Source organism: Erpetoichthys calabaricus, chromosome 9 (genome assembly GCF_900747795.2).
Source record: "Erpetoichthys calabaricus chromosome 9, fErpCal1.3, whole genome shotgun sequence".
Classification (NCBI taxonomy): domain Eukaryota; kingdom Metazoa; phylum Chordata; class Cladistia; order Polypteriformes; family Polypteridae; genus Erpetoichthys; species Erpetoichthys calabaricus.
Window position 1 is genome coordinate 179,501,267 of NC_041402.2, and position 27,105 is coordinate 179,528,371.

General features: G+C 41.4%; 1 protein-coding gene across 1 annotated transcript in view; it reads right to left on the minus strand.

Moving 5' to 3' along the window:
- Positions 1–11,287: 11,287 nt before the first annotated feature.
- Positions 11,288–27,105, minus strand: part of prdm10 (PR domain containing 10) — a 38,902-nt gene continuing 23,084 nt past the window's right edge. Inside the window, exons 11-25 of the mRNA XM_028809567.2 lie at positions 25,873–25,945; positions 25,657–25,774; positions 25,457–25,577; positions 22,326–22,562; positions 21,468–21,815; positions 21,216–21,371; positions 20,930–21,109; positions 20,735–20,845; positions 20,450–20,650; positions 20,201–20,344; positions 19,926–20,096; positions 19,712–19,852; positions 19,370–19,526; positions 12,128–12,234; positions 11,288–11,584 (exon numbers count right to left, since the gene is read on the minus strand). Of these exons, the coding sequence (XP_028665400.1) occupies positions 11,393–11,584; positions 12,128–12,234; positions 19,370–19,526; positions 19,712–19,852; positions 19,926–20,096; positions 20,201–20,344; positions 20,450–20,650; positions 20,735–20,845; positions 20,930–21,109; positions 21,216–21,371; positions 21,468–21,815; positions 22,326–22,562; positions 25,457–25,577; positions 25,657–25,774; positions 25,873–25,945 (2,457 nt within the window). The 3' untranslated portion in view covers positions 11,288–11,392. The remainder of the gene's footprint in view (positions 11,585–12,127; positions 12,235–19,369; positions 19,527–19,711; positions 19,853–19,925; positions 20,097–20,200; positions 20,345–20,449; positions 20,651–20,734; positions 20,846–20,929; positions 21,110–21,215; positions 21,372–21,467; positions 21,816–22,325; positions 22,563–25,456; positions 25,578–25,656; positions 25,775–25,872; positions 25,946–27,105) is intronic.

A 27,105-nucleotide genomic window follows, 5' to 3' on the forward strand; every position in this document is an offset into this window, starting at 1 on the left:
GCGCGCGACAGGTTTACAACGTCACATCCGGTTAGTGCCGAGTTACCCAAAAAAATCTGCGACCAGTTTTGCAACTGCGTCATCACTTCTGCGACGAGTTCGCGGAAGAGAGTAAAGCATGACAGGAGTAGTTGGCAGATCTTGATCAGTTTAACTCCCGTTGTCTGTTTCTGGACCCTCTGTGTGGTATAACAGAATTGATCAGCCCACTTTAGGCTTGTATGGAAGAATAAATCATAAATTAAGTAGCCTCTTGTTGGGTAGCATTTATACAGAGTGTGGCTTAGGTTCTATATGTTTAAGTTGTTTAGTGAGTGCGTTTAGAATTTAGTGGATTAAGATGATTTTTTTTTTTTGCATAATGAATCAAATGGACCCATATTCCAATAATTATTGTTACATGATATTGTGGCCTTCGTTATGTTCTTCGTGGTAACTTTGAATGCAAGAAACACCAAAGGCAGCAAAACTGTGTGTTTCACATAATGTTTCTCCAAATAAATGGTCTGTTTGGAATAACGTATGTATTTTATATAAAAATAAATCTCTTTTTAGACAATTGGGTTAATAACTGTTTTTATTTGACATTGATGAGTATTTTAGAATATGGTTTCTCTGTATATTTTCCGGAATTTATTTTACTTTTAAATGCTACTCCAGTGAACTTATTCCATTTATGTATATGCATTGTTGTGTTCATAAGAATCGCTTATGAACGCTTTGAAATGACTTTAGTTTCTTTTGCCGGGCACATCCAGACCCAACAGTACGTGAAAAACCCCACACATGATACCGTTCGACTGGTCTTCATGTCCAGTTATGCAAGTTGGGGTTCCCATCTTTTTTTTGGTGGACTGAATTTTGTGCGGGGAATTACGCCCTTCAGCAAATGTCTTCGGCTAAAATGATCAGAAAGAGCTGAACCAAGGGGTTCACGTCCTAATGGGATACGAGGGGACAAAGTTACTCCTTTTCGAAAAACTTTGAAAACACAGGGATTGGTAATATAGGCATGTGGAGTTTCATGTTATGATATTTTAAGGTTGCTGATAAGGAAAATAATATTTTTGATAATCTGATTCTTTACCGGTCGTTCAAGCCCTCTAAGACCCATTCCCAGAAGGTTAAACATAAATATTTCCAAACATAATCATGTGGGATGTCGTGTTAGACTATTTCAAGGTCAGTGATTACGAATATGATTTTATTTTTAATTTTGGATCATTTCGGATCTGGCGCTCTCGGAGTTGACGACTTTCTATCACAATCGAGAATATTTAGACTTTCAACATTTAAAATGAAGCACGGTTTTTAAAATTTCATATTTTTGACGGACCGTTTGTTGTGCGTCAAATACTACCTTGTGAAGTAAATGATTGCATTTCTTATGAACACCCCGAAATAGTGTGACTTGCGCTAATTCAGATTTTACATAACATTTGTCCCGAGCCTTCTTGACCTGTTCGTTGGCGCTCCAAATATTTTGGAATGAAAATGTACAAATAAATTTATCAGGATTCATATCTCTTTATTAAACAAGATTAATCCAAGAGTTTATTGAGGAAGGTTATAAAAGATAACATCAGTTTTGCTGAAAGATTATTGGTTAATTGATATAATTATCCTCTGTTAGTAAAGGTTTATGAAATCCAGGACCATCTTCATATATACCCAGTTATGCCTTTATAAGCAAATTGTTTCCAGGTATTAATTGCACATTTTATAATTCACAGCCAGAAAAGGTTCACTTTTTTAAAAATATTTTCCATGTCTGTAGAAACCAATGGAAGTAAACGTCACTCTTGAAGATAACAATTCTGTAATGGCACTTTATTGGGTGGTGTGTTTCCTCATAGAGCCATTGCTTGACAAAGAAACATATAATTCTGAGAAGGGTTCTTTGCATATGTGACTTGGGTGGAGCTCTACAATGTGGACCAAATATATATCTTTAATATAAAATCTGTCAGCGTTAAAGTTAACACTGTCTCAGATAACATTTGGTCCTGCCCTGGCTCCAGACTGTTAAAAGTACTCTTTGTAGAGTATTCAGTTTTCCAGTGTTGTTTTTACTCCATTTCTTGTTAGACTCTAACATACACTACACCAGGGGTAGGCAACGTCGGTCCTGGAGTGCCACAGTATGTGCAGGTTTTTATTCCAACCCAGTTCCTTAACGAGAACTCAATTATTGCTGATGAAGCACATATTGCTTAAGTGACATTTTAATGCTTCATTTTAGTGGTCTCGCTTGTTAAGGTTCTCCAACCTTAATTGCTTATTTCAATCTTAAACTGCTGCATTCAGTGTTTTAATTGCTCCTTATTAGCAATAAGATGTAAAACAGGGGTAGGCAATGTCGGTCCTGGTGAGCCGCAGTGGCTACAGGTTTTCATTCCAACCCAATTGCTTAATTAGAAACCAATCATTGCCAATCTCAGACCTTATTTAATTTTATGGCTTGTTAGTCTGTGCAATGTAAGGCTTTTATATCGTAGATTTTTTTCCTTTCCAAAGATATCATCCAAATGATTTCAAGCCTAAAACAGATCATTTTCAGTCTGTCACATTTTTCTATTAAGTGTTTTATTAAATCAAACCGTGCATGATGAACACACACAGATGTAATTGGAAAAAAGCTAGCTGGAGAACTGCTGGCTGCTTTGTCTTTTACATCTTATTGCTAATAAGGAGCAATTAAAACACTGAATGCAGCAGTTTAAGATTGAAATAAGCAATTAAGGTTGGAGAACCTTAACAAGCGAGACCACTAAAATGAAGCATTAAAATGTCACTTAAGCAATATGTGCTTCATCAGCAATAATTGAGTTCTCGTTAAGGAACTGGGTTGGAACAAAAACCTGCACATACTGTGGCACTCCAGGACCGACGTTGCCTACCCCTGCACTACACCATCCGGTGTAAAAAAAAAAAATTAAACTGACATTATCCAACTAGCTGAATACTAAATAAAAATTACGCTGACACACATCTTTAACTCCCTGAAGTATACACAGTACAAGTACACTCTGCATGAGATTCAAATCTCTTCTTATTCTGTGGGGTGTTATTTATTACTGTACAAGAGACACTTAAACTTCAGTTTACTCATTCTGTGATATCTCAGGTACTGCACAGTGTTAAACGGACAGTTTCTTTATTCTGTATTGTTATGCAATATTGCAGCTGAGTATTTTCAGATAACTCATATACATTATGCAGTGGTACAAATTGCTCAGCTGGATATTAACTTTACATAAAATATTCTGGAGGTTTGCGATGCTGCTAAAAGATTACTATTTGTTAATTTAAAAAAAAAAAAAAATGAATCTCACATGTAAAAGTAGTTACATTCAAACCAAACAATCAATCATGACAAACACAGATTACTTACTTTAATATTTCCAGCAATATGTAACTCCTCGAAAGTCGCACAGACGGTGTGAAACAAGTGGCGCCCGCCCGCTCAAAGGCCGTCATACGTGAGTGGGCGGAGTTTAACATTGAGCTTGACTCCACAGTTTCACTCCAGCTCTTAACTGCAGCATGATACTCTTTCGGGTGTTAATTTTGTACAGCCAGGTCTTATTGCGATACTGTGGGTGGCGATAATACAACAGATCAAGAAAACCTGAACTTAGACTATGTTATTTTATGCAGCAAGTGTTCTTTTAAAAGAAGGAACACATTGGTATCGTACAAATCTGTTAACATCTATCCGTGGCTATTTAAAGAGCCTGTTACGGATCTAAAAAAAAAAATAAAGGTTCTTTCTGGAACTTTCGTGAGGATGGTTCTTGGATGGCCTCACTTTCAAGAGCCACACTTGCATCTTTGTTTTTAAAAAATTACTTTGATTACCCAAGCAAAATGACACCTTTTATTGGCTAACTAGAAAGATTACAATATGCAAGCTTTCGAGGCAACTCAGGCCCCTTCTTCAGGCAAGATGTAATTGGATTGCCCAGATATGATGATGATGATGATAATGATGATGATGATGATGATGATGATGATGAGTACTATTACCAGTAACGGCGTACTGCGCGATGACGTGCAATGAATACACTTGACTTATAGTTTTCATACTCTTTCTCTGTACGTTTAGCATTCGTTTGCTCAGAGTTTGATGCGCTTGCTGCTTCGTGAGCAGCTCGTTTTCTCCACTCTAGCCGCCCGCTTCTTCTTTCCTTCCGTCGGCATCTTTTGGCGTTAAAACTGATTAAGTCAGTGTTTGTGTTGCAATTACTTAGTTTCTTTTTTTTTTTTTAATTTTTTTCTTAATCTGGCACTTAAGTCTTCAATCTGCACCAAGAATGATCTAAGATATGAAGATGTGACAGCAAAGATGGAAGGGATGATAACGGCGCCCGTACTCATGCGCCGCCCTGCTGGCCGCTACGGAGAGTTGATTCTACAATACAAAAATAAAAATAGGAATAACCTTGGAGATCAATCATCATACCGAAAGCGGATAATAGACGTCACGTCTTTGGACTGTGGGAGGAAACCCACGCAGACACGGGGAGAACATGCAAACTCCACGCAGGGAGGACCCGGGTCTCCTAACTGCGAGGCAGCAGCGCTACCACTGCACCACCTTGCCGCCCAGCGTATTATATATAAAGATTATTATTATTAAATTACAGCACTTAATTTAATCATTTTAAAATATTACATGTGGGAAATATTTCCTTCATAAGTGCAGGATCAGATGTAGTTTCATCTTCTTGTGCGCTTCTTCTGGTGAGGGTCGAAGTGGCAGCACAGACGTCTCAGTCCTCTGCTACAGATCCCCGCTCTTCTTGGCCAATGTGGATTCCTTCCTGGCCTTTGGACAGCAGACCAGCCCTTTATCCTGGCTCAGTTGCTGGATGATGTATGTGAGTTTGATAACCTTGCGTTTTGTACATCTAGAACATGCATGAGCGTATCCCACTGCAGGTGTTTTAGGAGGTGCTGCAGGAATATGGGGTGATGTTTTCTGCACGAATGATCTTCTCACTGCATGGGTCCAGGAAATAGCGCCTTGATGTGTGCAGCACAAGTCAAGGAGGTGACGCTGACGCTTTATAACACACTGGTGAGGCCTCATCCAGAGTTCTGTGTGCAGTTTTGGTCTCCAGGCTACAAAAACGACATAACATCACTAGAAAAGGAACAGAAAGAGCAACTGGGCTGACTCCAGGGCTACAGGGGTTGAATTATGAAGAAAGATTAAAAGAGCTGAGCCTTTACAGTTTAAGCAAAAGAAAATTACGGGGTGACATGATTGCCAAGTGTTTACTATTATGAAGGGAATTAGTCCAGTGGATGAGACTGTTATTTTAAAATGAGTTCATCAAGAGCACGTGGCCAAGCACATGGCCACAGTTGGAAACTGAAACATTAGGAAGTTTTTCTTTACACAGAGAACCACAAAAAACTAGTGACCAAATAGCGTGACAGTAGGAGTTTAGGGACTGTCAAAACTCGACTTGATGTTTTTTAGAAGAATTAAGACTGGCGAGCTTTGTTGGGCTGAATGGCCTGTTCTCTGATGCTCAGTCTTTGGAAATGGCGGGACTGCCAGACAAGCTGCTAAAAATAAAACAAATAGCAGCTCTGAGATCAGCGTTCACAGACACAATGCTTAGCGAACATTTTGTTGGACTTCTACCACCTGCTTTGTCGTTCTATCCCATACCCCCAAAAACTTTCTCAGTAGGCGGGCCACTCGTATGTCCCACTCCCTAGCGGCCCCGTGAGACTCGGTGGCGAGCACACACCCAGCCAGATGGACTCTAGCAGCCTGGAGACGCATCCAAAGTGCTGTGTCTGCGCGATCTCTGGGTATAGTTCTGTCCTTCACTGTCCAGCTTCTCTGGGTATAGTTCTGTCCTCCTCCTAAGACAGAGACAGGTCTTGACCACCTGCGGAGCTTGGGGCGCTACACTATTGTTTCTAGTGCTCAGCACTGTCTCGCGGTGTTAGTTGAAAAACACCGGTTTATGGCAGTCCGTCCGGACGCTTATTTTACAATTGAAAAGAGAAGACCTGTCCGGGTTAAAAAGGACGTCTGGTAAACCCAAACTACAGGTGCTGGTCATAAAATTAGACTATCATGACAAAGTTGATTTATTTCAGTAATTCCATTCAAAAAGTGAAACTTGTATATTAGATTCATTCATTACACACAGACTGATGTATTTCAAATGTTTATTTCTTTTAACGTTGATGATTATAACTGACAACTAATGAAAGTCCCAAATTCAGTATCTCAGAAAATTAGAATATCAATTAAGACCAATGCAAAAAAAGGATTTTTAGAAATGTTGGCCAACTGAAAGGTATGAACATGAAAAGTATGAGCATGTACAGCACTCAATATTTAGTTGGGGCTCCTTTGGCCTGGATTACTGCAGCAATGTGGCGTGGCATGGAGTCGATCAGTCTGTGGCACTGCTCAGGTGTTATGAGAGCCCATGTTGCTCTGATAGTGGCCTTCAGCTCTTCTGAATTGTTGGGTCTGGCGTATTGCATCTTCCTCTTCACAATACTCCATAGATTTTCTATGGGGTTAAGGTCAGGCGAGTTTGCTGGCCAATCAAGAACAGGGATACCATGGTCCTTAAACCAGCTACTGGTAGCTTTGGCACTGTGTGCAGTTGCCAGGTCCTGTTGGAAAATGAAATCTGCATCTCCATAAAGTTCGTCAGCAGCAGGAAGCATGAAGTGCTCTAAAACTTCCTGGTAGACGGCTGCGTTGACCTTGGACCTCAGAAAACACAATGGACCAACACCAGCAGATGACATGGCACCCCAAACCATCACTGACTGTGGAAACTTTACACTGGACCTCACGCAACGTGGATTCTGTGCCTCTCCTCTCTTCCTCCAGACTCTGGGACCTTGACTTCCAAAGGAAATGCAAAATTTACTTTCACCAGAGAACATCACTTTGGACCACTCAGCAGCAGTCCAGTCCTTTTTGTCTTTAGCACAGGCGAGATGCTTCTGACGCTGTCTCTTGTTCAAGAGTGGCTTGACACAAGGAATGCGACAGCTGAAACTCATGTCTTGCATGCGTCTGTGTGTGGTGGTTCTTGAAGCACTGACTCCAGCTGCAGTCCACTCTTTGTGAATCTCCCCCACATTTTTGAATGGGTTTTGTTTCACAATCCTCTCCAGGGTGCGGTTATCCTTATTGCTTGTACACTTTTTTCTACCACATCTTGTCCTTCCCTTCGCCTCTCTATTAATGTCCTTGGACACAGAGCTCTGTGAACAGCCAGCCTCTTCAGCAATGACCTTTTGTGTCTTGCCCTCCTTGTGCAAGGTGTCAATGGTCGTCTTTTGGACAACTGTCAAGTCAGCAGTCTTCCCCATGATTGTGTAGCCTACAGAACTCGACTGAGAGACCATTTAAAGGCTTTTGCAGGTGTTTTGAGTTAATTAGCTGATTAGAGTGTGGCACCAGGTGTCTTCAATATTGAACCTTTTCACAATATTCTAATTTTCCGAGATACTGAATTTGGGACTTTCATTAGTTGTCAGTTATAATCATCAAAATTAAAAGAAATAAACATTTCAAATACATCAGTCTGTGTGTAATGAATGAATCTAATATGCAAGTTTCACTTTTTGAATGGAATTACTGAAATAAATCAACTTTGTCATGATATTCTAATTTTATGACCAGCACCTGTATATTGTCACGGAGTGAGCAGACGAAGTGGTTAACGTTTCAATCATTTTTGTTTGAATCCCCGTCCGTAATGTTAAGATAACTGGCGACTCACACTGACTATGGCAGGACCGGTGCTCCATTTCGGACTTCGTGTTTGCTGCTTGCTTTATTTAATTCCTCAGGCATATGCGAGTCTGACTCTACTAGTATTTTAGCAACTTAAAAAAAGGCGGATTCCATGGTAACATATGCCCAGTCATTTTCTGATTATTAAAGACAAAACATTCCATTATCCTGGAATTCACGGATACACTCTTGGTCGTAGGTCATCTCGTTTAATCATCGCTTTATTTAACGTGTCTGTAAAGAGGGATCACTCACCCCCCAATGTCAGTAGGGCATGCAGCACGTTGGTGTTGCAGTTGGCACTGCAGCCTCCGAAATCCAGGGTCGCACCCAACCAGGGCACGATGTAGCTGTATGGAGATTATGCATTCCTCCCAGATCCAACATTATCAACAAGTGTGCCAAGAGATGACATGGCACCTAACCCACTGTTGCCAGGAAAGGTATCAGCTTTCCACAAACTTGAACTGTAGAAGCAAGGATGGATCTCAGAGTACCTCAGCAGAAGCCTATACAATCTCATCCCCCATTGCGCTACTTGGTACTTTAGTAGATCCATGTTATGAGAAAAGTGTGAATAAGTGGGCAAAGTAATGGAATGGCACCCAGTCTAAGGTCGGTTCCTAGCATTCCACAAATCTGGACTGTAGTTAGCCTCACAGCTCCCGGGTACAGAGTTTCTACCTCAGCCTTGGCACTAGCAGTGCAGGATTTACGTATAAGCTACACAAGCTATAGCTTAGGGCCCCCGCCTTCTTGGGGGCCCCCAAAACAAATTGTCCGAGTGAGCAATTGTCATATATACTTAAATATACTACAGCATTATTTGTCCCAATCAGGCCCGGCCTTAGGCATAGGCGAAGTAGGCGACCGCCTAGGGCCCCGGATCGACTCCTTGGTCTAATTTTCACGCATTTCACAGAGCTTCCAGGGGGGCTCCGCCCCCCTCAGGGGGCCCCTGGACCCCCCTTTCACCTAGGGCCCCATAATACCTAAGACCGGGCCTGGGCACTAGCTGGGTAGAGATGGTCCTCCCAGATTCAAAAGACATGCAAGTTAGAAAAATGCAATGACTTGTGGGCTCAGTATAAAAGTGTGCCCTGCCAAGTAATGGATTGGCAACCAGTCCAGGATTGGTACCCACCTTGTCCCCATGCACTGTTGCCGAGATTTTCATTAGTGTTTCTCAATCACGACCCTGGGGGCACCATGCAGCTGCAGGTTTTTGTTTCCGTCTCTAAATGGATTCCTAGCCTAAATCATGTAAGTTGCTACTCAGGTCCTCTCCTGGGGTCAATTTATAAACTACAAAACTAGTACTAAGAGAGCTGCTTATTAGAATGTGCCAAGCATTTATTTATGTTGCATGGGAATACACTTAAGTTTTTAGAAGTTTCGTCATGATTTTCATTCAGCTTTTCCAAGCATTCGGATTATTTGATGGTTTAGTAATGTATATGTGTGTGTGTCTGTAGCCGTTCATCATTCTGTTGACGTTTGCTCGGCCTTCGGCTCATTGCTAATTTTCAGTATTAGGATTAATTTAAGGGAGCAAACTCCACGGAACGGGGCAAATTAATAGGAAAAATGCAAAAAATATTAAGCATTTGAAGTTAGAGCAAAAAAATGCAAGTATTTCTAAATGTCTTATGTGAAAAGTCACACTGCTGTACATACTTGAAGATTAAAGGAGGAAAAATCCGCTAATGAAATAGAACCAATTAGGAGGAAAACAACTCGGATTGGGGAAACTTGGTTTGGACAAAAACCTGCAGTCACATGGGGATCCCGAAGGAAGGAGTTTCAAATCCAATACCAGTACTCCCATTTCCCACATACACGAATGGGAGAGAGTTTAAGGGCTCAAATAAGGGTCGTTGCTCTCCAGACTTGGGGTTGGCACTGTACTTTAACCGTCTCTCCTCTCTTCACCACAGAACTGAATAATCACAACAACAGTCACTTCCGGTTCCAACCCTCCAAGTCCCACCTCTAGAGGATGTCACTTCAGGTTCCCAGAATGCCACCTGCTTACATCATTTCCTGCTGTTCCACTATACAACTGTCCACCATTATTGCTCTGATCAGTTCTGTTTGGACTCAAGTCTGTAAAGACCAATTCAATGTTTTGACAACCTTCATTAATAGGGAGGATCCCCAAAAACTTTTGTCTCTTTTGTTACACCGTATATATCCATTTTATAACAGAAGTATGAATGAGCATGCAAAGTTAAAATGTCCCCCAATCCAGAGTATGGTTTCCACTTTGTCCCCATTGTTGTCAAGTTATTTGCCAGCATTCCACATACCAGAACTGTACCAGAGAGCAATAGGTGGATCTGTGTAGCTTATGTTGCACAAGTCTTTATATTTCAGTAGCCCCTTAACGATATCCTATAATCTCGTCCACTCCAAGATTATATAATTTTGTATTCCCCAATAATTTCCATCGATTTTAGTATCAAATCTGAGGCAGAGTTGGAAGAACAAAAAGCAGATTCCCTTTGTCACTACCAATGACAACTTCAGTTAAGAGGACTACAATCCCAAGTGGCATGGTGATAAAGTGGTCTGTATTGCTTATCGCTGTTCTCCTTGTGTCACACACACCAGTTTAACTCTTCACTGGACTGTAATTCTTACACCATGTGCATGCAGTTTAGTTTGGACCTGCATCCCAAAAGTGTAATACACTCTTGCAGTTTCATTTAGGTCAAAAAAAAAAACTGACCACTGCCTCAAGTGTGTGTGAAAGTGTGCATCAAATCAGCATCCTATCCAGGGTTGGCATCAACTCCTTCTAACCCTGAAGTGAAGACTTGCCTCTGACTATTCTACTCTATAATTTACAACTGATCTGCCACATCACTTGTAGGACATCCATTTATAAACCCATTTAATAAAATTCAAGGTGAGGGGGTCCCGCCTGGAGGACATTACTGTTGATATACCACAGAACATTAACCCGTTGTCCATTACCTGTCCAAACTTATCATTCATTGGGCTGAAGCCGGTGTTAATTCCACTAGTGCCGAGAAGCTTTCTCGGTGTAATATAGAAATACTTCTCATGTTAACATTCAAAACCAATTCCACTGATAAAAATATAACGTGAACTGAAAATTTAAAAAATATAACAGCACCGTGCATTAGTGAAAGATAATTATGAGCCAACATTAACCATGGCAGCTGTGTTTCAAAATTAAGTTGTGTGTGTGGCTGGTTTCAGTGCTGTTCGTTTTCTCTAAAGTGGTACATGTAGTGAGAGACCATAGGTGCACACTGTGGCTCCAGCTTTAGATGAACAGGAATAGAAGTGACTTGTCAACTCATAACTGAGGTTCCACCACCCACACACACACACACACACACACACACCGAGCATTTCTCTCCACCAGTTTCTTCTTCATCTCCAGCAGGGGTGGGTCCACCCCCTTCGTCAGCAAAGCTTTAGAGGCGCAACAAGCTCCTGCTAAAGGAACTGCTCCCACTATTTAAAACTCTTAAAATTTATTAACAGCCTAAAAACCAATGTACACAAGTCCTTTCTTCTCCTCCTGTGCCTAAGCTTCCCCACTTGGGTCCTGGCTGGGCAAGCTTAGGGTTTAGTGATATGAACTTCACTGCTGCCATTGCCGTTTGTGGTTGTCGTGATGATGTACTGCGTGGTCTGCTGTTGACCAGACACTTGCTGCTCAAGCTGCTCCGGGTGTACAGCAGTGGAAGACTGAGGCACGCCCGTTTGCTTAGGGTCCAGTTCATTTTGGCCATCCGAAATCACATAGTGTGCCTAAAAAAAATATTTAAAAGGGAAGAGGGCATAAATTTATATATGGAAAAAAAAGTGTAGAACCCATTAACTTGAAGATCTTTATGTAGTACTTTCCCTTACACTTCAAAAATCACCTGATACCAATTATTATTATTATTATTTTTTTTTACACTGACAGTCCATCAAAATGACTGACTTGTGACAATTTACAAGCATATTAAATAGACCACTGCTATAAAAATAGTGTTTTTGTTCAAGCCTAAGTGTTCTCACATCTAATGTGGAGGACGTTCTTGACAATTTTACAAATTGTAATTAAATTTTAATTTTCCCCATACATTATTGAACCCCCACCCACCCTACTTGTGTGGCACCAAAAAAAAAAAAAAAAAGAAGTATTTCCAAGTGTATAGGAGGATGAGGAGGAATGCAGCCTTCCCTTTCACTCACACTAACAGGACACAGCTATAGCATGCAGAATCTGTTTGTCACGCGGCCACCACACGGAGGAGGAGGAGCACCATGCTGATGAGCAAGGGGCAGGTCTTGGACACTCCTGACCTGAGCCACTGCCTTGATTTGTCCAGCGCCAACCGCTGCCACTGGCGTTCCAGTTTCTGTGATGACGTACTGTGCATGAGGAATGGCCATCATCTGGATCTCAGGAGCTGGGGGAAAAGTCCAAAGAATAAATGTGTTACATTATTGGGTGGGAGGCAAGAAAGAAAGAAACAAGAGATAAATATTGGCACAAACAGTGTGTGAAGGAAAAGGTTACTGGCAGGGGGGCACACAGTGCATAGAAAGGAGATATGGTTTCAAAAAAAAAAATGAACAGGGACAGAAAAAACAAAACAAAAACATTTTACTTAAACTAGAATGGACAGCGAGGGTATGTGTTAATATAATCAAAGAGTTCAGAATTTTAATAGAAACACAATAGGAATAACACGGACATAAGAGTACCAAACAAAAAACAAACGTTTGGATGCACTGATTGAATAGAAGAATATCATAATTTTAAAGACCCCCGCCTACACTACATGCCAGTGTGGAGAGGGGGGCTGAACGCACCACAATGAGACATGGTCGCTCCTCCGAAACCCCTCTTAAAATCGTGAAACAATGGGACACAAATGCAAAGAGGAGTTCTCTCCTCTTTGCTTGATCAACTGCTGGCTTGCTGCTGCTGCCGTGCCGCGTGATCTCCAACTTGTGCGGCGCTTCAAACATTTAAAAGCCTGTGCAGCAGCCGTACTTTTGTCTCACTGCCTTGTCTCTTCTCCACCAGACATCCTCAAACACTATTCGATCTCTTTTCGCTGTTCCGTTATTTCACAGAGTAATATTTTCCGTTTGTTTGCGCTAATGCGATCTTTACTATCATTTTTCTGAGACTTTCAAATCTTCCTACTTCCATTATCTCTAACCTGCTCTGCATGTGTATCGCACCAACGTTTTTGAATTTTTTACAACATTCCACTTTGTCATCTACTCTTGTTGTTTTCCGGCCCTGGGTGTGGTTAAATCTCTTAGCACTACGTCTCGTCTCGTCTCGTCTCGTCTTGAGGGACGTGAAATTATTTTTCTGAGAAGGTCACATCTCGTCTGTCTGAAAAAAGTCTCGTCTCATCCCAAGTTTTCTTTATATAATAGAGATATTTTAATCGAGAGGCTTATGTTTAAATACTTGGAACTTGTTTTCAAAACAAATACAAAGAGGGAACTTGAGGTCTATGGATTGATTTTCTTTTAAAGATGTTAAGCCACAATCATATAATTATTAAGTGTGCCTCTTAAAAATTTAGTGAATTTCTTTTTTCTTTAATATGTTGAGTCAAACGGTCATATTGTGACAAGGTTGTGTGGGTATGAGTAAGCGATTTGGCCATTTTGATAGAAATGCCATTATTTGTAGTTCAGCAGTCTAGGGGTGTCAAACTCCAGTCGAGGGGGGGCTACAGGTTTTCATTCTAACCATTTTCGTAATTAGGGACCAGTTTTTGCTGCTAATTAAATCTTTTGCCCCAATTGCTTTCCATTCTCTCCCACCATAACCTATCTATGTCGGAGGAAAGAGAGCTTTACATTCATCAAAAATTTTGATCTCAGGTTTTCTGTGGATCTCGACGCTTTAGGATCCCATGATGGGTGTCTGTCTGTGTGTCACAGTTTCTTCAGGATGGTTTGGAGCTAAAATGGCTGGATAGAAAAATGCCAAAGTCTAAACTTAAGCCTGTTATGAGGTGACGATGTGCTGATTTGTTTTTCAGACAAATCGTGTAAGAGAAAGAGGCAGCACTCAAGAGGAACCCTCAAATTATAATTCTGCAATTAATTCTGAATTCTTTGTCATTTGCTATCATAATGACCTATTTTATGATAAGAATGATTAGCATCACAGCAGTAAGCAATTACTGAAATGTTATAGAAAGGTTCAGATAACTTGGTTCCTAGGACGCAAAGGCTACAGATGCTCATGTCTGGATTTTTATTAGCGGACTTACTATTTAAGACTCAGACCCCTTAACTGCTTCTTTTTTCTTAATTGACAGCCAAACACTAGTGAGATTTAAAATGAGCCAACACAAGACCAGCTGACCTGTGTCCATCATGTAATAAAGAAATGGGAAGGTCTCAGTAATGTTGATCTGCTCAGGAAAGAATATTGAACATTTTTGAAATGTCTCTTGTGGCAGAATGAGACCACCAATGAGCCATGGAATTGAATAAAGGGTTTAGTTAACAAAAATCAAATTCTAATTAAGAAATTGGTTGGAGTGAAAATGATTAGCGTTTGAAGCCTCAACTTAGCTGGATATTTGTTGACTCAAGTCAAATCTCATTTTTGTATGGCTGCCAATTAAGGTAAAAAGAAGCAATACAGAGGGCAAGTCTTTAAAAACAAGGCTATTAAAATGAAGTCGGGTAACAGGAGAAACTAGTCACTGATTAAGAAAGTGGCAGGATCACAGTTGGGACACTCTGATCCACAATATGGTAATAAATAGCATCATAGTGAGAAACAGTGCAGTATTAATTTAAGAACTGAATGCCAGTCAATCAACGAAATTTTTTAACACCTTAAAAGTTTGTTTAGCTGCAGTCACAAACCCATCAAGCCAATAAAAGCGATTTGATGAAAGTGGCTTTCATGAGGGCTGGCACAGACAAAAGGCAGTCCAAAAGTTGCTTATTAGAGTTTCCAGCCTCACAAAAATCAAAATATTAAAACTGCACCACAGATGTCATATCAAACAAATGCTTCAGAGGTCAAACAGCAGACACATCTCAACATCATCTGTCCAGGTCTTTGTGGTCAAATTTCTGCAAAGAAATCACTAGTGGAGGAGACCAAAAATAAAAAGGTAGGAGATTTGCTAGGACCAAGAAACAGAGGCAATGGACATTAACCCAGTGGAAATCTATCCTTTCGTCTGAAGAGCCTAACACCAAATTTAGAAATTTCTGTTTCCAAATGCTCTGGCACCAAAAGGCATAAAAAGTGATCAACAGATACAATTAAGATGTGTGATTCCCACCATGAAGTATGGAGGAGGGTGACGGTGTGGGGGTTCTTGGCTTGTGACCCTGTCAATGATTTCTTTAGAACTGAAAGCACACCAACATTCTGTCTGGTTTGGTCTAGTTAGGCCATCACTTGTATTACCACTTTGGCAGTGATCAAAAACACACCTCCTGGCAGGCTGTGTAGGAGGTTACTAGTAAAGAAGAAGAGTGATGAAAGTCCTGCAGTTGATGACTTGGCCTACACAGTCACTCAGCCTAAACTTTACAGGGGTGGCATGGGATGAGCTAAACTAGTGAGTGAAGGAAAAAAATGGCCAATAAGCACTCCGCGTATGTGGGATCTCCTTCAAGGCTGTTGGAAAGCATCACTACTGCTACCATCATGAAGCTGCTAGAAATAATGCCAAGAGTGTGCAAATTTGGCTAATTTTGAAAGTCTGAAATAAAATATAAAGACAGCTCTGATCTGTTTAACACTTAAGTCCTTGTATAATTACATGTATGTCATTTCACTGTTAATCTAAAATGCATAAAATAGCCGAAATGAAGAAAAACCCTTTTATGAGTAGGTGGGTCCAAATATTTTTGGACTGATATTATAAAAACATTTTCTCAGGCCACTTAAGTTACACTGGGTTACAACATGGTGTAGTAGCTTAGGAATTGGTCCCTTTATCACAAGGTTGCCGGTTCAATGTCCACTTCTGAATCACGGGGTTATTCTGACTTAATCTACCTCCTCTATATCTGGAAAGCATGTTTGTAAAATGTTCTATTAAATGCCTGTACTTAAAGTACCTTGAGATGGAGTTCACTATGGAAACATGCTATATAAAATAAAAACTGTCTGGCTATCAAGCAAGCGCTCATTACCATCAATGATCTTGCAGCTACCTTAAAGAACTGACAAAAGAATGGAGACCAAATCACTCTATTAAGCTCATTTAGTTGGCCAAATGCAGTTGACCTTTTGGGATCTTCTCAAAGTATACAAGGTCATCTCCAGTCAGGGCGATTACCACTTGCCTCCGGTTTACTGCCTTTTCACCTGGAGTCTACCACCTCTTTCACTCGCTTTATCAGCTCACATATATCTTATTCCATCCAGATACATCCAGAGTAGAGGTATGCAAATAGTCAATCTATCGCCTTTTCTACAGTCTCTCCAATAGGCAGTATCAGTGTGAAACTGACAAGTCAAATGACACAATAATGTAGTAGCACGCTCATCCTCAATATGCTGCCTCACAGCCCAGACAATGTTTGGATTACTGGGAAATTCTAAGACAGCATTTTCTGATACCTCTAATCCAGCGTTTCTTGAACTATCTTAACTATCGGCATTCTTGTGCTATCTTAACCATAAATACCATAGTGTAACCAGGCATCATCATGGACGTATGATATAAAGAAACAGCCACCTTAAATGGAGGTCTACAACTAGATTCTATTGAGACCTGCATTTTTTGAACTATAGGTTGTGACCCAATGTTTTGTGATGGCTCATCACATGATTATGTAGTAACAAATTTGGTTCCGACAGCCTAAAATTCAGTCCACAGATACCATCCAACTGCCATCCTCTTTCACTACCTGCAGTTCACTGGAGATGCACAAACTCTGACATGATAGTGTATATGTGACCGGCAGTGGATGAATCATCACAGAGATAACAAAAAAGGGACTGAGAGAGGACTGTATATGCCAGTGTAGTAACAGGAATAAGTCTTTAAAAAACAAAGGATAAATCGTTTTCCTACATCTTGTTCATGTTACCCCATGCAGAAGTCCAGTGTTGGTGGCAGGGTTGTATGCTAAATGCAGTTTCAGCAGCCATGGAAAAGTAGACATTGCCACATTGCGTGTTCATCGTTACAGGATAAATCTGTAACGGAGGTGCAAACAAGATTTGCATTAAAGGAATACTCCACCCAAAAATTACTTTAAGATGTTGCTTACCATTTACTTTGCAGGGATGGCTGGGAACAAATTTTTAATATGTTTTCATGTAAAATAAAGCAAAATGTTTATGCTTCAATGTAAGTATAGGGTGAGCAACACTGGAAACTGCCAACATCATCAAAATGTCCATCCATCCATCACCCAAATAATATATCTTGCATTACTCGTGTCACATAATCCACATAAACAACGTACACTTTTTATTAAAATATTGTTAAAAGGGTTTATCTGTTAAAAAACAAAAGTAGCTCACAACCTAGAACCCCTTCACATGGGTCACACATTTGAATTGAAGATAGAACTCTTGAAACAGTTTATCTGGGGAGAAATGGGTTCCATTAAAGCATAAATTACTAGCTTCGTTTTCCATGAAAACAAGATAAAAAATTTTTTTCTACCTTAACTACAAAGTACATTTGGTAAGTAACATTAAAAAAATAAATCATTTATTGTGTGGAGTATTCGTGTTTATCATGCTTCACTTCACACTATTTTAAAGTGGTTCGATAAATCTCATTCTATTGGTAGTGCAAAGGATGAGCTTCTTCGACCATCGAGAACTAAGAAAATCAGAGCAATTCAGTCCAATGTCAGTCGACAGGATTGACCATTTCAAACTAGACCGTCGAAAAATTATTTATCAAGGTTTATCTTGTGACCTGTATAAAATACAAATAACGCAAATTTGTTAGTTATAGTTTGGCGGTATAACTCAACTTTTTACACAGTTTATTGAATTGTTAAAGTAAAAATTAAAACTAGTATGTTGAACTATTTGCGAGCTCAGTAAAAAAAAAAAAAAAAATGTATCGTTAATGGTGGAGTTCCTTTGACATATTTTTTTAAATTAATTATTTTTTTAAAAGTTATCAATTATTTTTTACCATTGTACTCCTTATCCAGTGACATGAATCTAGTGAAAATATGAAGCTACCATTCATACTGTCCTTTCATAATCAACACACCCTCAAGCTGCACCTGCTATGAAGAATTTCTTCTTTTCATCTTTACTAAAGCTTAATACTAAAATTTACACTGGCAGCAATATACCTTAGGAAGGAATCTATTACCTGTTTTTAATGATAAATCATTTTATTAACTAGTATGTTTGCTTTCTACTTTTCACTTTTAGTAATATTCATATAGAGAAAAGCCAAGCAAAATGACACCTTTTATTATCTAACTAAAAAGATTACAATATGCAAGCTTTCGAGGCAACTCGGGGCCTGAGTTGCCTCGAAAGCTTGCATATTGTAATCGTTTATCTTGCCTGAAGAAGGGGCCCGAGTTGCCTCGAAAGCTTGCATATTGTAATCTTTTTAGTTAGCTAATAAAAGGTGTCATTTTGCTTGCCTTATCTCTACATTCATAATGGCTAACACGGTACAACACCCTAGTACTACAGTAATATTCATGTAAGAAATATGCTTGATAGGAATACAAATGTTTGGATTTGTATTTATGTTAATGGTTATTATGTATATGCACTGCTATCACCATGGTAATAACTCAATTCTTAGGACCCACCATGATACTGATTTTGTGTCCTCAGATTACAAAGTTTAAGAACCTTTGCTTTAGACCATGTCCCGGCCAGTCACCTTTATCTAAATATCATCTGATGTTTTATTTCTTGTTAGGTATTATATTTTTATTTCCTGACCTCTCATACTACTATCACACCTCTTTTTTTAGATATGCAAATAAGAATTGAACTATAATGCATACACTTGACAAACTTGCATCATGAACAGACCCATTTTCTTAAAGAAGAAATAAATAAATAAATGGTGAAGAGAAAATGGAAGCTAGAACTGTAGCATCATGGTAATACTCAATTCTTAGGACCACTATGATACAAATTTTGTGTCCTCAGATTAAATAGAACCTCTGCTTTAGACCATGTCCGGGCCATTCACCTTTTTCTAAATATCATCTGATGTTTTATTTCTTGTTAGGTGTTATATTTTTATTTCCCGACTTCTCAAACTACTGTTATATGTCTTTAGAAGGTATGCTATTAAGAACTGGACTATAATGCATACACTTGACAAACTCACATCATAAACAGACCCATTTTCTAAAAGAAGAAAAAAAATAAATGGTGAAGAGAAAATGAAAGCTAGAACTGATGTCACACAGTCAATGTACTGAATGGGTACAGTAAATATGAGAAGTCTAAATCTTTGTGACACATCTAATTTCAAGAATAAAGGAGGGGGCAGAGGAGGCCACTCTGACTCTGACTTGCCCACTCCCATTAGTCATAAAATAGTAAAGTGGCATCAGCCCAATGCCTGCTAGACTCACTGTAGCCACGAAAGGAATTCCAGTTTCCAGACAAGTATGTGTGTTGCACAGGCCCGGGCTGTTGGGAAGCTTGAAGACCATGGCCTTGAGTCTGACTGGCTGCTTGCAATTCCTGAGACGTTTGCTGGGAGGCAGGACTCAGAGGCTGACCTGGCACCTACACGGATGATAGTAAATATAGACAGAGTTTGTAGAATCAGGTTTTTTTATACTCAATTAAGTTTGACATTTCAGTTTACATTAATATACCAACTTGCAATACATTTTTAAATGTGAGAAATACAGCAGAACGTAAAATCAGGAGGCGATTGTGCCAAATATGACACTCAGTGGCTCTCTTACCTGTCCAGAAGCCTGGGTGACCCCACCCTGTTCCGTCACTTGGATATGCTGCACCTGGATGGCATGTTGCGTGTAGCTATGTGGGTCATGCAACTGGCTCACATCCACTGTGGAATGCTGGGAATGGTGAGGTGAGGCTGCCTGGAAGAAGATCAGAATGCTTAGCACATTAAACGAAACACTTCAGTGTACCATAATGCCTGGAGAAGCTCACCTGTGCCACCTGGACAACCTGTAGCTGTATATGCTGGGGCTGAGACATGCCCCCTGCTGACTGAGACACTGGAATGTACTGGATGCGTTGATAGTCACCCTGTGGTGTCCGGTAGTCGGTGGTCAGCGTCGGAGACAGCTCAGTCATGGCTTGCGTCAACAGGTCTGTAGTCTGCAGAAGACAGCAGCAAACATTTTATCACATGTAGGAGTTGAGGGATTAAAGTTCATCTCTGGCCTTAAAGATACAAAAGCCAGGCACTAGGCAAATCTTACCACTACAGCCTCGCCTGTGGTACCATCAGTAGTAATAACTGCTGGTGCAGTACTGATGACTGCCGTGGCCATAGGTGCATGCATAGCATTGGGAAGCTGGGCATACTCCGGATGTTTCTTCCGTATGTGTTGCACCATCTTTGTCTGTGAAGGAATGAAGTACAGAAGTCAGTTACTTGGAATTTGTTGCTCGTCAGCTGCTTCCCACTCCAAGGTGAGAGAGAGTCCCTTGCTTCGTCTTTTATTGACCTTGCTGCTGTACTGTTTGGAGCAATGCGGGCAGCATACAGGGGCAGTGGCTATGGTGCCAGTTAGCTGTGTGTGGGTGCTCAGCATGGGGTCGGGCTCTCCCGGGCCAGCAGGTCGTAGTTTCCTGATGCTAGGTGGAAGCTCAGCACCAGGATGATTTTTCAAAATGTGAGCCTTCCTCTTGCTGGCACTCTTGTAGACCTATAGGGACAAGGAGAGTGTTTAGTAGGCTAGAGGATTTTTAAGGACCATGGGGCAGGACATGTTTAAAAAACGCACACACACCTTGTCACAGTATTGGCAAAAATAGTCACGGTTGGGCTTGATAATGGGCAGTGTTAGCTCAGGCACTTCGTCGATCCTCATCTCTGGATGCCTCTTTGACAAGTGATTCACCTGTAGATTACAAATGGTTAAGTACAACAGAAGATCCACATAAGACACCCATGCTAAAACGATCTACCCTAGAATGTGACGCACCAGCATTCCTCGCCGACGGAATCCCATCATGCACAGACGACACTTGAACATGTAGCTCTCAAAATCTGTGGAGGGCAGCTTCTGTTTGAGGGTTTTAGACCGGTGGATGCGGTCTGCTTTTTTGGCCTCTCGTTCAGGATTATGCATGCGTTGCATGTGCTCACGCAGTTTGTCTTTCCTCTGTAGGGAGAGAGTGGAGTTGGGAGTGTACATTAGGCAGACTTGGCAAGGAAAGGAGGGGACTGACAGATTTAAACAGATGGAGAATCTCAGGAGAACACCTCACCTTGAACTGCTTGCCACATGTGGAGCACAGAAAGTCCTTTCGGTCTGAGTGACGCAACATATGTACTCTTAATTTATCAGGCCGGCAGAAGGCCTTATCACACTCTGTGCATTGGTAGATCTTTTCTGAGTGGAAGCTGCGCACATGCTTTTTCACCTGAAGCAGAGGGACACACAAAAAAGGACCACATCAGGAGTGCAGTTCAGCGCTGGGAAGCAGTTCTAAGGCCATTAATCAAGAGAAGATAAGCACCTGTATAAAGTCCAAGAAGCGTTTCTTGCATGATGGGCAGGTAAAGTAACCATCTGTGACATGGATAGCCACATGCTCCTTGAGCAGGTCCAGCCGGTCGAAGGAGTCAGTGCAGAAGATGCATGAGTAAGTCTTCTGGTCTGAGTGGTATTTCATGTGGTTCTCCAGGGCTGAGCTATTGATGAAGCCTTTGTTGCATATATCACAGGTCAGAGGGCAGTTACCCTCTCGTCCATGGAAGCGCAAATGCTGGTCTAGCTTCTCCTTGTCCCTGAAGGCCTTGCCACACTGTGAGCACTTAAAAGGCCGGAATGTCTTGCGGATGAAAAGGTGCTGTAGAGCGGCATTCTGGAAAGGTTTGGAAGAGTGAGAGAAACATTGAGACCAAGGAACACACCCAAACAATGAGCCAGAGTATATATCACCACCCATCAACCCCACCTCCCCATCCATGTTAACACAGCACCAGGACAAGCATCAGCAGGCAGGGACTGGGATGGAGGGATTTGGCAGGTCTGGAATTTGCTCTCAAATTTGAGATTTGTACACTGGAATAAACCTACCTGCAAATCCAACTTCCGGAAGCGAGAAATAAGAAAGAGACGGAGAGAAAACAAAAACAAAAAACAAAAGGAAAAAAATTTCAGAAAAAAGAATGCTAATGCGACCCAGGTCTCACAGAAGCCCACCCCTCCACTCCAGTCTCAACCAGTTTAAAACCAGCAGGAGCACTGGACTCGCTCATTGATCAAGTAATCCTCCTTGAATGCCCACCTGCAGACCCTGCCTGGTCAGCCCTAAAGGGGGCATTGGGGCCCTGTATCCCAAAGGTGCTCACTGCTGCCACCACCCACATACCCGAATCCGCTTGGCACGCCTCATCTCCTTTGCCGTAAGATGCGCCTCTGTGCCAGGGAGGGCAGACTCGACCTTGTCTGGCACCTCTGCCGGTGGAGGGGGTGGTAGCTGCGACTGTGGAGGTTCTAAGTGCATTGGGAGATCGGCTACTGCCTGTGGTTCTGCCACCTCCTGTTGTTTCAGGCCATTCTCAGAAATGCCACCAAACTCCTGCTTGCTAGGAAACTTCAGGATGTCCTTTAAGGCACACAAAGAAAAAGGGTATTATGACCAAAAAATTGACCATATGCTAATTATGCCTGTGCACTACAGATTGCAGGACATTGAAATTCAGAAATAAAGAACATGATATCTTGTCCCTTTTTGTGTCAAATCCATATGACAAAAAGTAATTGCCATGCTGGAACAGATTAGGAAAACTTGTGTAATCAATGCAGCAATGACAATGGCTTTAGCTCAAATCTGTTTGTATTTTATGTCTCAAGGCCAACAACTCTTACATTTTTTTTAGCTTGTTTTCTGGGCGCCACAGGACATCAGCATATACAAACGTAGCCACTGTATTAGATTCACCAATTGCCCACTCTTTCAAATACCCAATCAAACGCCTGCAACTGAAAAGCACAATAACATGCTCAGTTGGTTTATTTGTTATTCAGCAAGACGCATGACCTAAGCAACTTTGACAATGGTGTGATTGTTGGTGAAAACAACCCTTTAAAAAGAGGGTAGACGAAAATGGCCAGACTTGTTCAAGCTAATTTGAAGGTTGTAAATTCACAAATAATAGTTCTAAGCAACAATGCTGTGCAGAAGAGCATCCCTTGCATGTATAGCACATCAGAAATTGAAACAAATAGGCTACAGTAGTAAAAGACCACTCTCCAGGTTCTAGCCTTGATGATGAGGCAACAGTATGAATGTGATCATTAAAACACAATGACCGAAAAGCAGTGTAGTCAGACAAATCCTGCCTTTTTCAGAGTCATAAATGTGACAGATTCTTGCAGCAGGATAATGCGCCATGTCCCAAAGCACACACCCTCTCAAACTGGTACCACTACCATGAATGACCATGACTTCAGCCGACTCCATTGGCCTGTATAGTTCCAAGAGCTTAATGTAACAAATTACCTGTTGGAATGAGATGCTATTGAATTGTCATAAATCCAAATTACTAAGAAACATTCCTAACACCTTGATAGGCCATTTCGGAGGAAAAAGGGCATCTCATACTAGATAAGTGAATCTAAGTGGCCATTAAGTGCATATGTATTTGTTTTAGAAGGGAGAATAAAGTTGCAGGATACCTTAACTTGTCAAGATCATACTACTGTACTAGGGCAAATCCAGCCAAGTAATGGAGGACATGATCAGACTCAGAGCTGTAGCTACTGTACATACAGTGCATCCGGAAAGTATTCACAGCGCATCACTTTTTCCACATTTTGTTATGTTACAGCCTTATTCCAAAATGGATTAAATTCATTTTTTTCCTCAGAATTCTACACACAACACCTCATAATGACAAGGTGATAAACGTTTACTTGAAGTTTTTGCAAATTTATTAAAAATTAAAAAATTGAGAAAGCACATGTACATAAGTATTCACAGCCTTTGCCATGAAGCTCAAAATTGAGCTCAGGTGCATCCTGTTTCCCCTGATCATCCTTGAGATGTTTCTGCAGCTTCATTGGAGTCCACCTGTGGTAAATTCAGTTGATTTGGAAAGGCACACACCTGTCTATATAAGGTCCCACAGTTGACAGTTCATGTTAGAGCACAAACCAAGCATGAAGTCAAAGGAATTGTCTGTAGACCTCAGAGACAGGATTGTCTCGAGGCACAAATCTGGGGAAGGTTACAGAAAAATTTCTGCTGCTTTGAAGGTCCCAATGAGCACAGTGGCCTCCATCATCTGTAAGTGGAAGAAGTTCAAAACCACCAGGACTCTGCTCAGTTTAGATGGCCGGCCAGCTCTAGGAAATCGGGGGAGAAGGGCCTTAGTCAGGGAGGTGACCAAGAACCCGATGGTCACTATGTTGGAGCTCCAGGGGTCCTCTGTGGAGAAAGGAGAACCTTCCAGAAGGATAACCATCTCTGCAGCAATCCACCAATCAGGCCTGTATGGTAGAGTGGCCAGACGGAAGACACTCCTTAGTAAAAGGCACATGGCAGCCCACCTGGAGTTTGCCAAAAGGCACCTGAAGGACTCTCAGACCATGAGAAAGAAAATTCTCTGGTCTGATGAGACAAAGATTGAACTCTTTGGTGTGAATGCCAGGAGTCACGTTTGGAGGAAACCAGGCACCGCTCATTACCAGGCCGATACCATCATCATGCTGTGGGGATGTTTTTCAGCGGCAGGGACTGGAAGACTAGTCAGAATAAAGGGAAAGATGACTGCAGCAATGTACAGAGACGTCCTGGATGAAAACCTGCCCCAGAGTGCTCTTGACCTCAGACCGGGGTGACGGTTCATTTTTCAGCAGGACAACGACCCTAAGTACACAGCCAACATATCAAAAGAGTGGCTTCAGGACAACTCTGTGAATGTCGTCGAGTGGCCCAGCCAGAGCCCAGACTTGAATCCGACTGAACATCTCTGGAGAGATCTTAAAATGGCTGTGCACCGACGCTTCCCATCCAACCTGATGGAGCTTGAGAGGTGCTGCAAAGAGGAATGGGCGAAACTGGCCAAGGATAGGTGTGCCAAGCTTGTGGCATCATATTCAAAAACACTTGAGGCTGGAATTGCTGCCAAAGGTGCATCGACAAAGTATTGAGCAAAGGCGGTGGATACTTATGTACATGGGATTTCTCAGTTTTTTATTTTTAATAAATTTGCAAAAACCTCAAGTAAACTTTTTTCACGTTGTCATTATGGGGTATTGTGTGCAGAATTCTGAGGAAAAAAATTAATTTAATCCATTTTGGAATAAGGCTGTAACATAACAAAATGTGGAAAAAGTGATGCGCTGTGAATACTTTCCGGATGCACTGTAAGTCATGAAAAAGAGGTGGCCAAACGAACACCTTCATTTCAAGTCCGACGGCCATTTCGGATGAAGAAACGAGATGTGTGCCAACAGAGCTTGGAATATCAAGAATAAATCCGGAGACGTTCTTACCTGAGTCCTCTCCTCAACATTTTCAGCAGAAGTATCAAGTTGGATGAACTTGGGGGGGCGTCCTGGTCTCCGTCCGGGCCCAAATCGTTTTCGCCCTCTCCCCCTATTGCGTCCCCTGGATCTAGAAATGCCAAGTTTCAACAGATGTTAAACATGTATGATATAAATCGCACATTTGTCAGGCCACTGCAGCCACTGACCTGCTCAGGAAGTCCAGCTTCTCATCGTGCATGTTGAGGTGCTGCTGGAGCTGCTCTGAGCTCATGAAGCGCCTGTTGCATTCATAGCAGGGCCAGTTTTTTTCCTGATCTCTTAAGACTGCAGACAGATTAGAGAGAGAAATATACAAATGAGGCAGGCAGCCACATTTTACCAACAGAATTCAAAGTATAGCTCTGAGAGGAAAATGGGCACACCTTTCCTTTCTTCTTCTGTGACATCATGGACTTTTTGGTTTACAAATTCTGCATATGATGCAGCATACCAGACCTGCCAGGAACAAGAGTGGTAAGTTATAAATAAAAAACTTGCCTGTACTATGGAACTGAGCCATTCATAAAATACACCATAGGTAAAAAAAAAATTCACATATTACACATATCTTTATATATAAAATTTTCCAAAATATACTCAGGGCAAAATCAAACCTGTAAATAATGTCATCAAGCACCTGCATCACTAGATCACATGTTTTGAGAAATGTCCTACACTTAACCTATTTTGGGAAAAAATTAGCCTTGGGATTTAAAATCACTGTCAATTCCTCAACAGCAATATTTGGAGTAATACCAGATGGGATGAAAGCCGATTATGAGGGGGGAAAAAACAATTTGGGTGTTATATGCTATAACACGTAATTGCACAAAGACTTGTGTTGATGAACTGTAAGAATCCCTAGCCAACTTCCAGAACTAAAACTGGAAAGCAATGTTCTATACCTCCAACTGGCCAGACAGTACACATTCTGGGCCCACGCAGAAGCTTTACTTTACTTGCTGTTTAAATGTACAGTATACTCACTTAGAAAATTATTACAAATACCCATACACCAGCTTATCTGTGCAATTGTGTAATCCATATTACTAACCCGAGAATGGTAAACCGGATGGCATGGACCCAAGTACACGGCAGTGGACGCAGGAGACATAGGTGAGCTGTCGGCACCTGCGCACTAACGGAAATACGAAATAAAGCAACGAGCACAGACAATATGGAACCCTAACCGTCCACAGTACACCATAGTCAAACACGACATATTACGGAAGGTGCGGGCACCTGCAACGCGCGTCCAACACACCGCAGGCAGACCCCCCGAGATGGTACAGAAGACCCCCGAGATGGTACATAAGCCCCAGAGCGCCTACAACGCGCGTCCAACACACCGCAGGCAGACCCCCCCGAGATGGTACAGAAGCCCCATAGATAAAATACGAAATAAAGCAACAAGCACAGGCAATACGGAACCCTAACCGTCCACACTACACAGCATAGTCAAACACGACATAGTACGGAAGGTGCGTGCGCCTACAATGCGCGTTTAACACACCGCAGGCACACCCCCCAGAGATCCGGACTCCACAGCATATGTGAATCATCACATTACAGTAATACAATAATATTAGTACCCACAGACAAACGCAAGAGGCCTC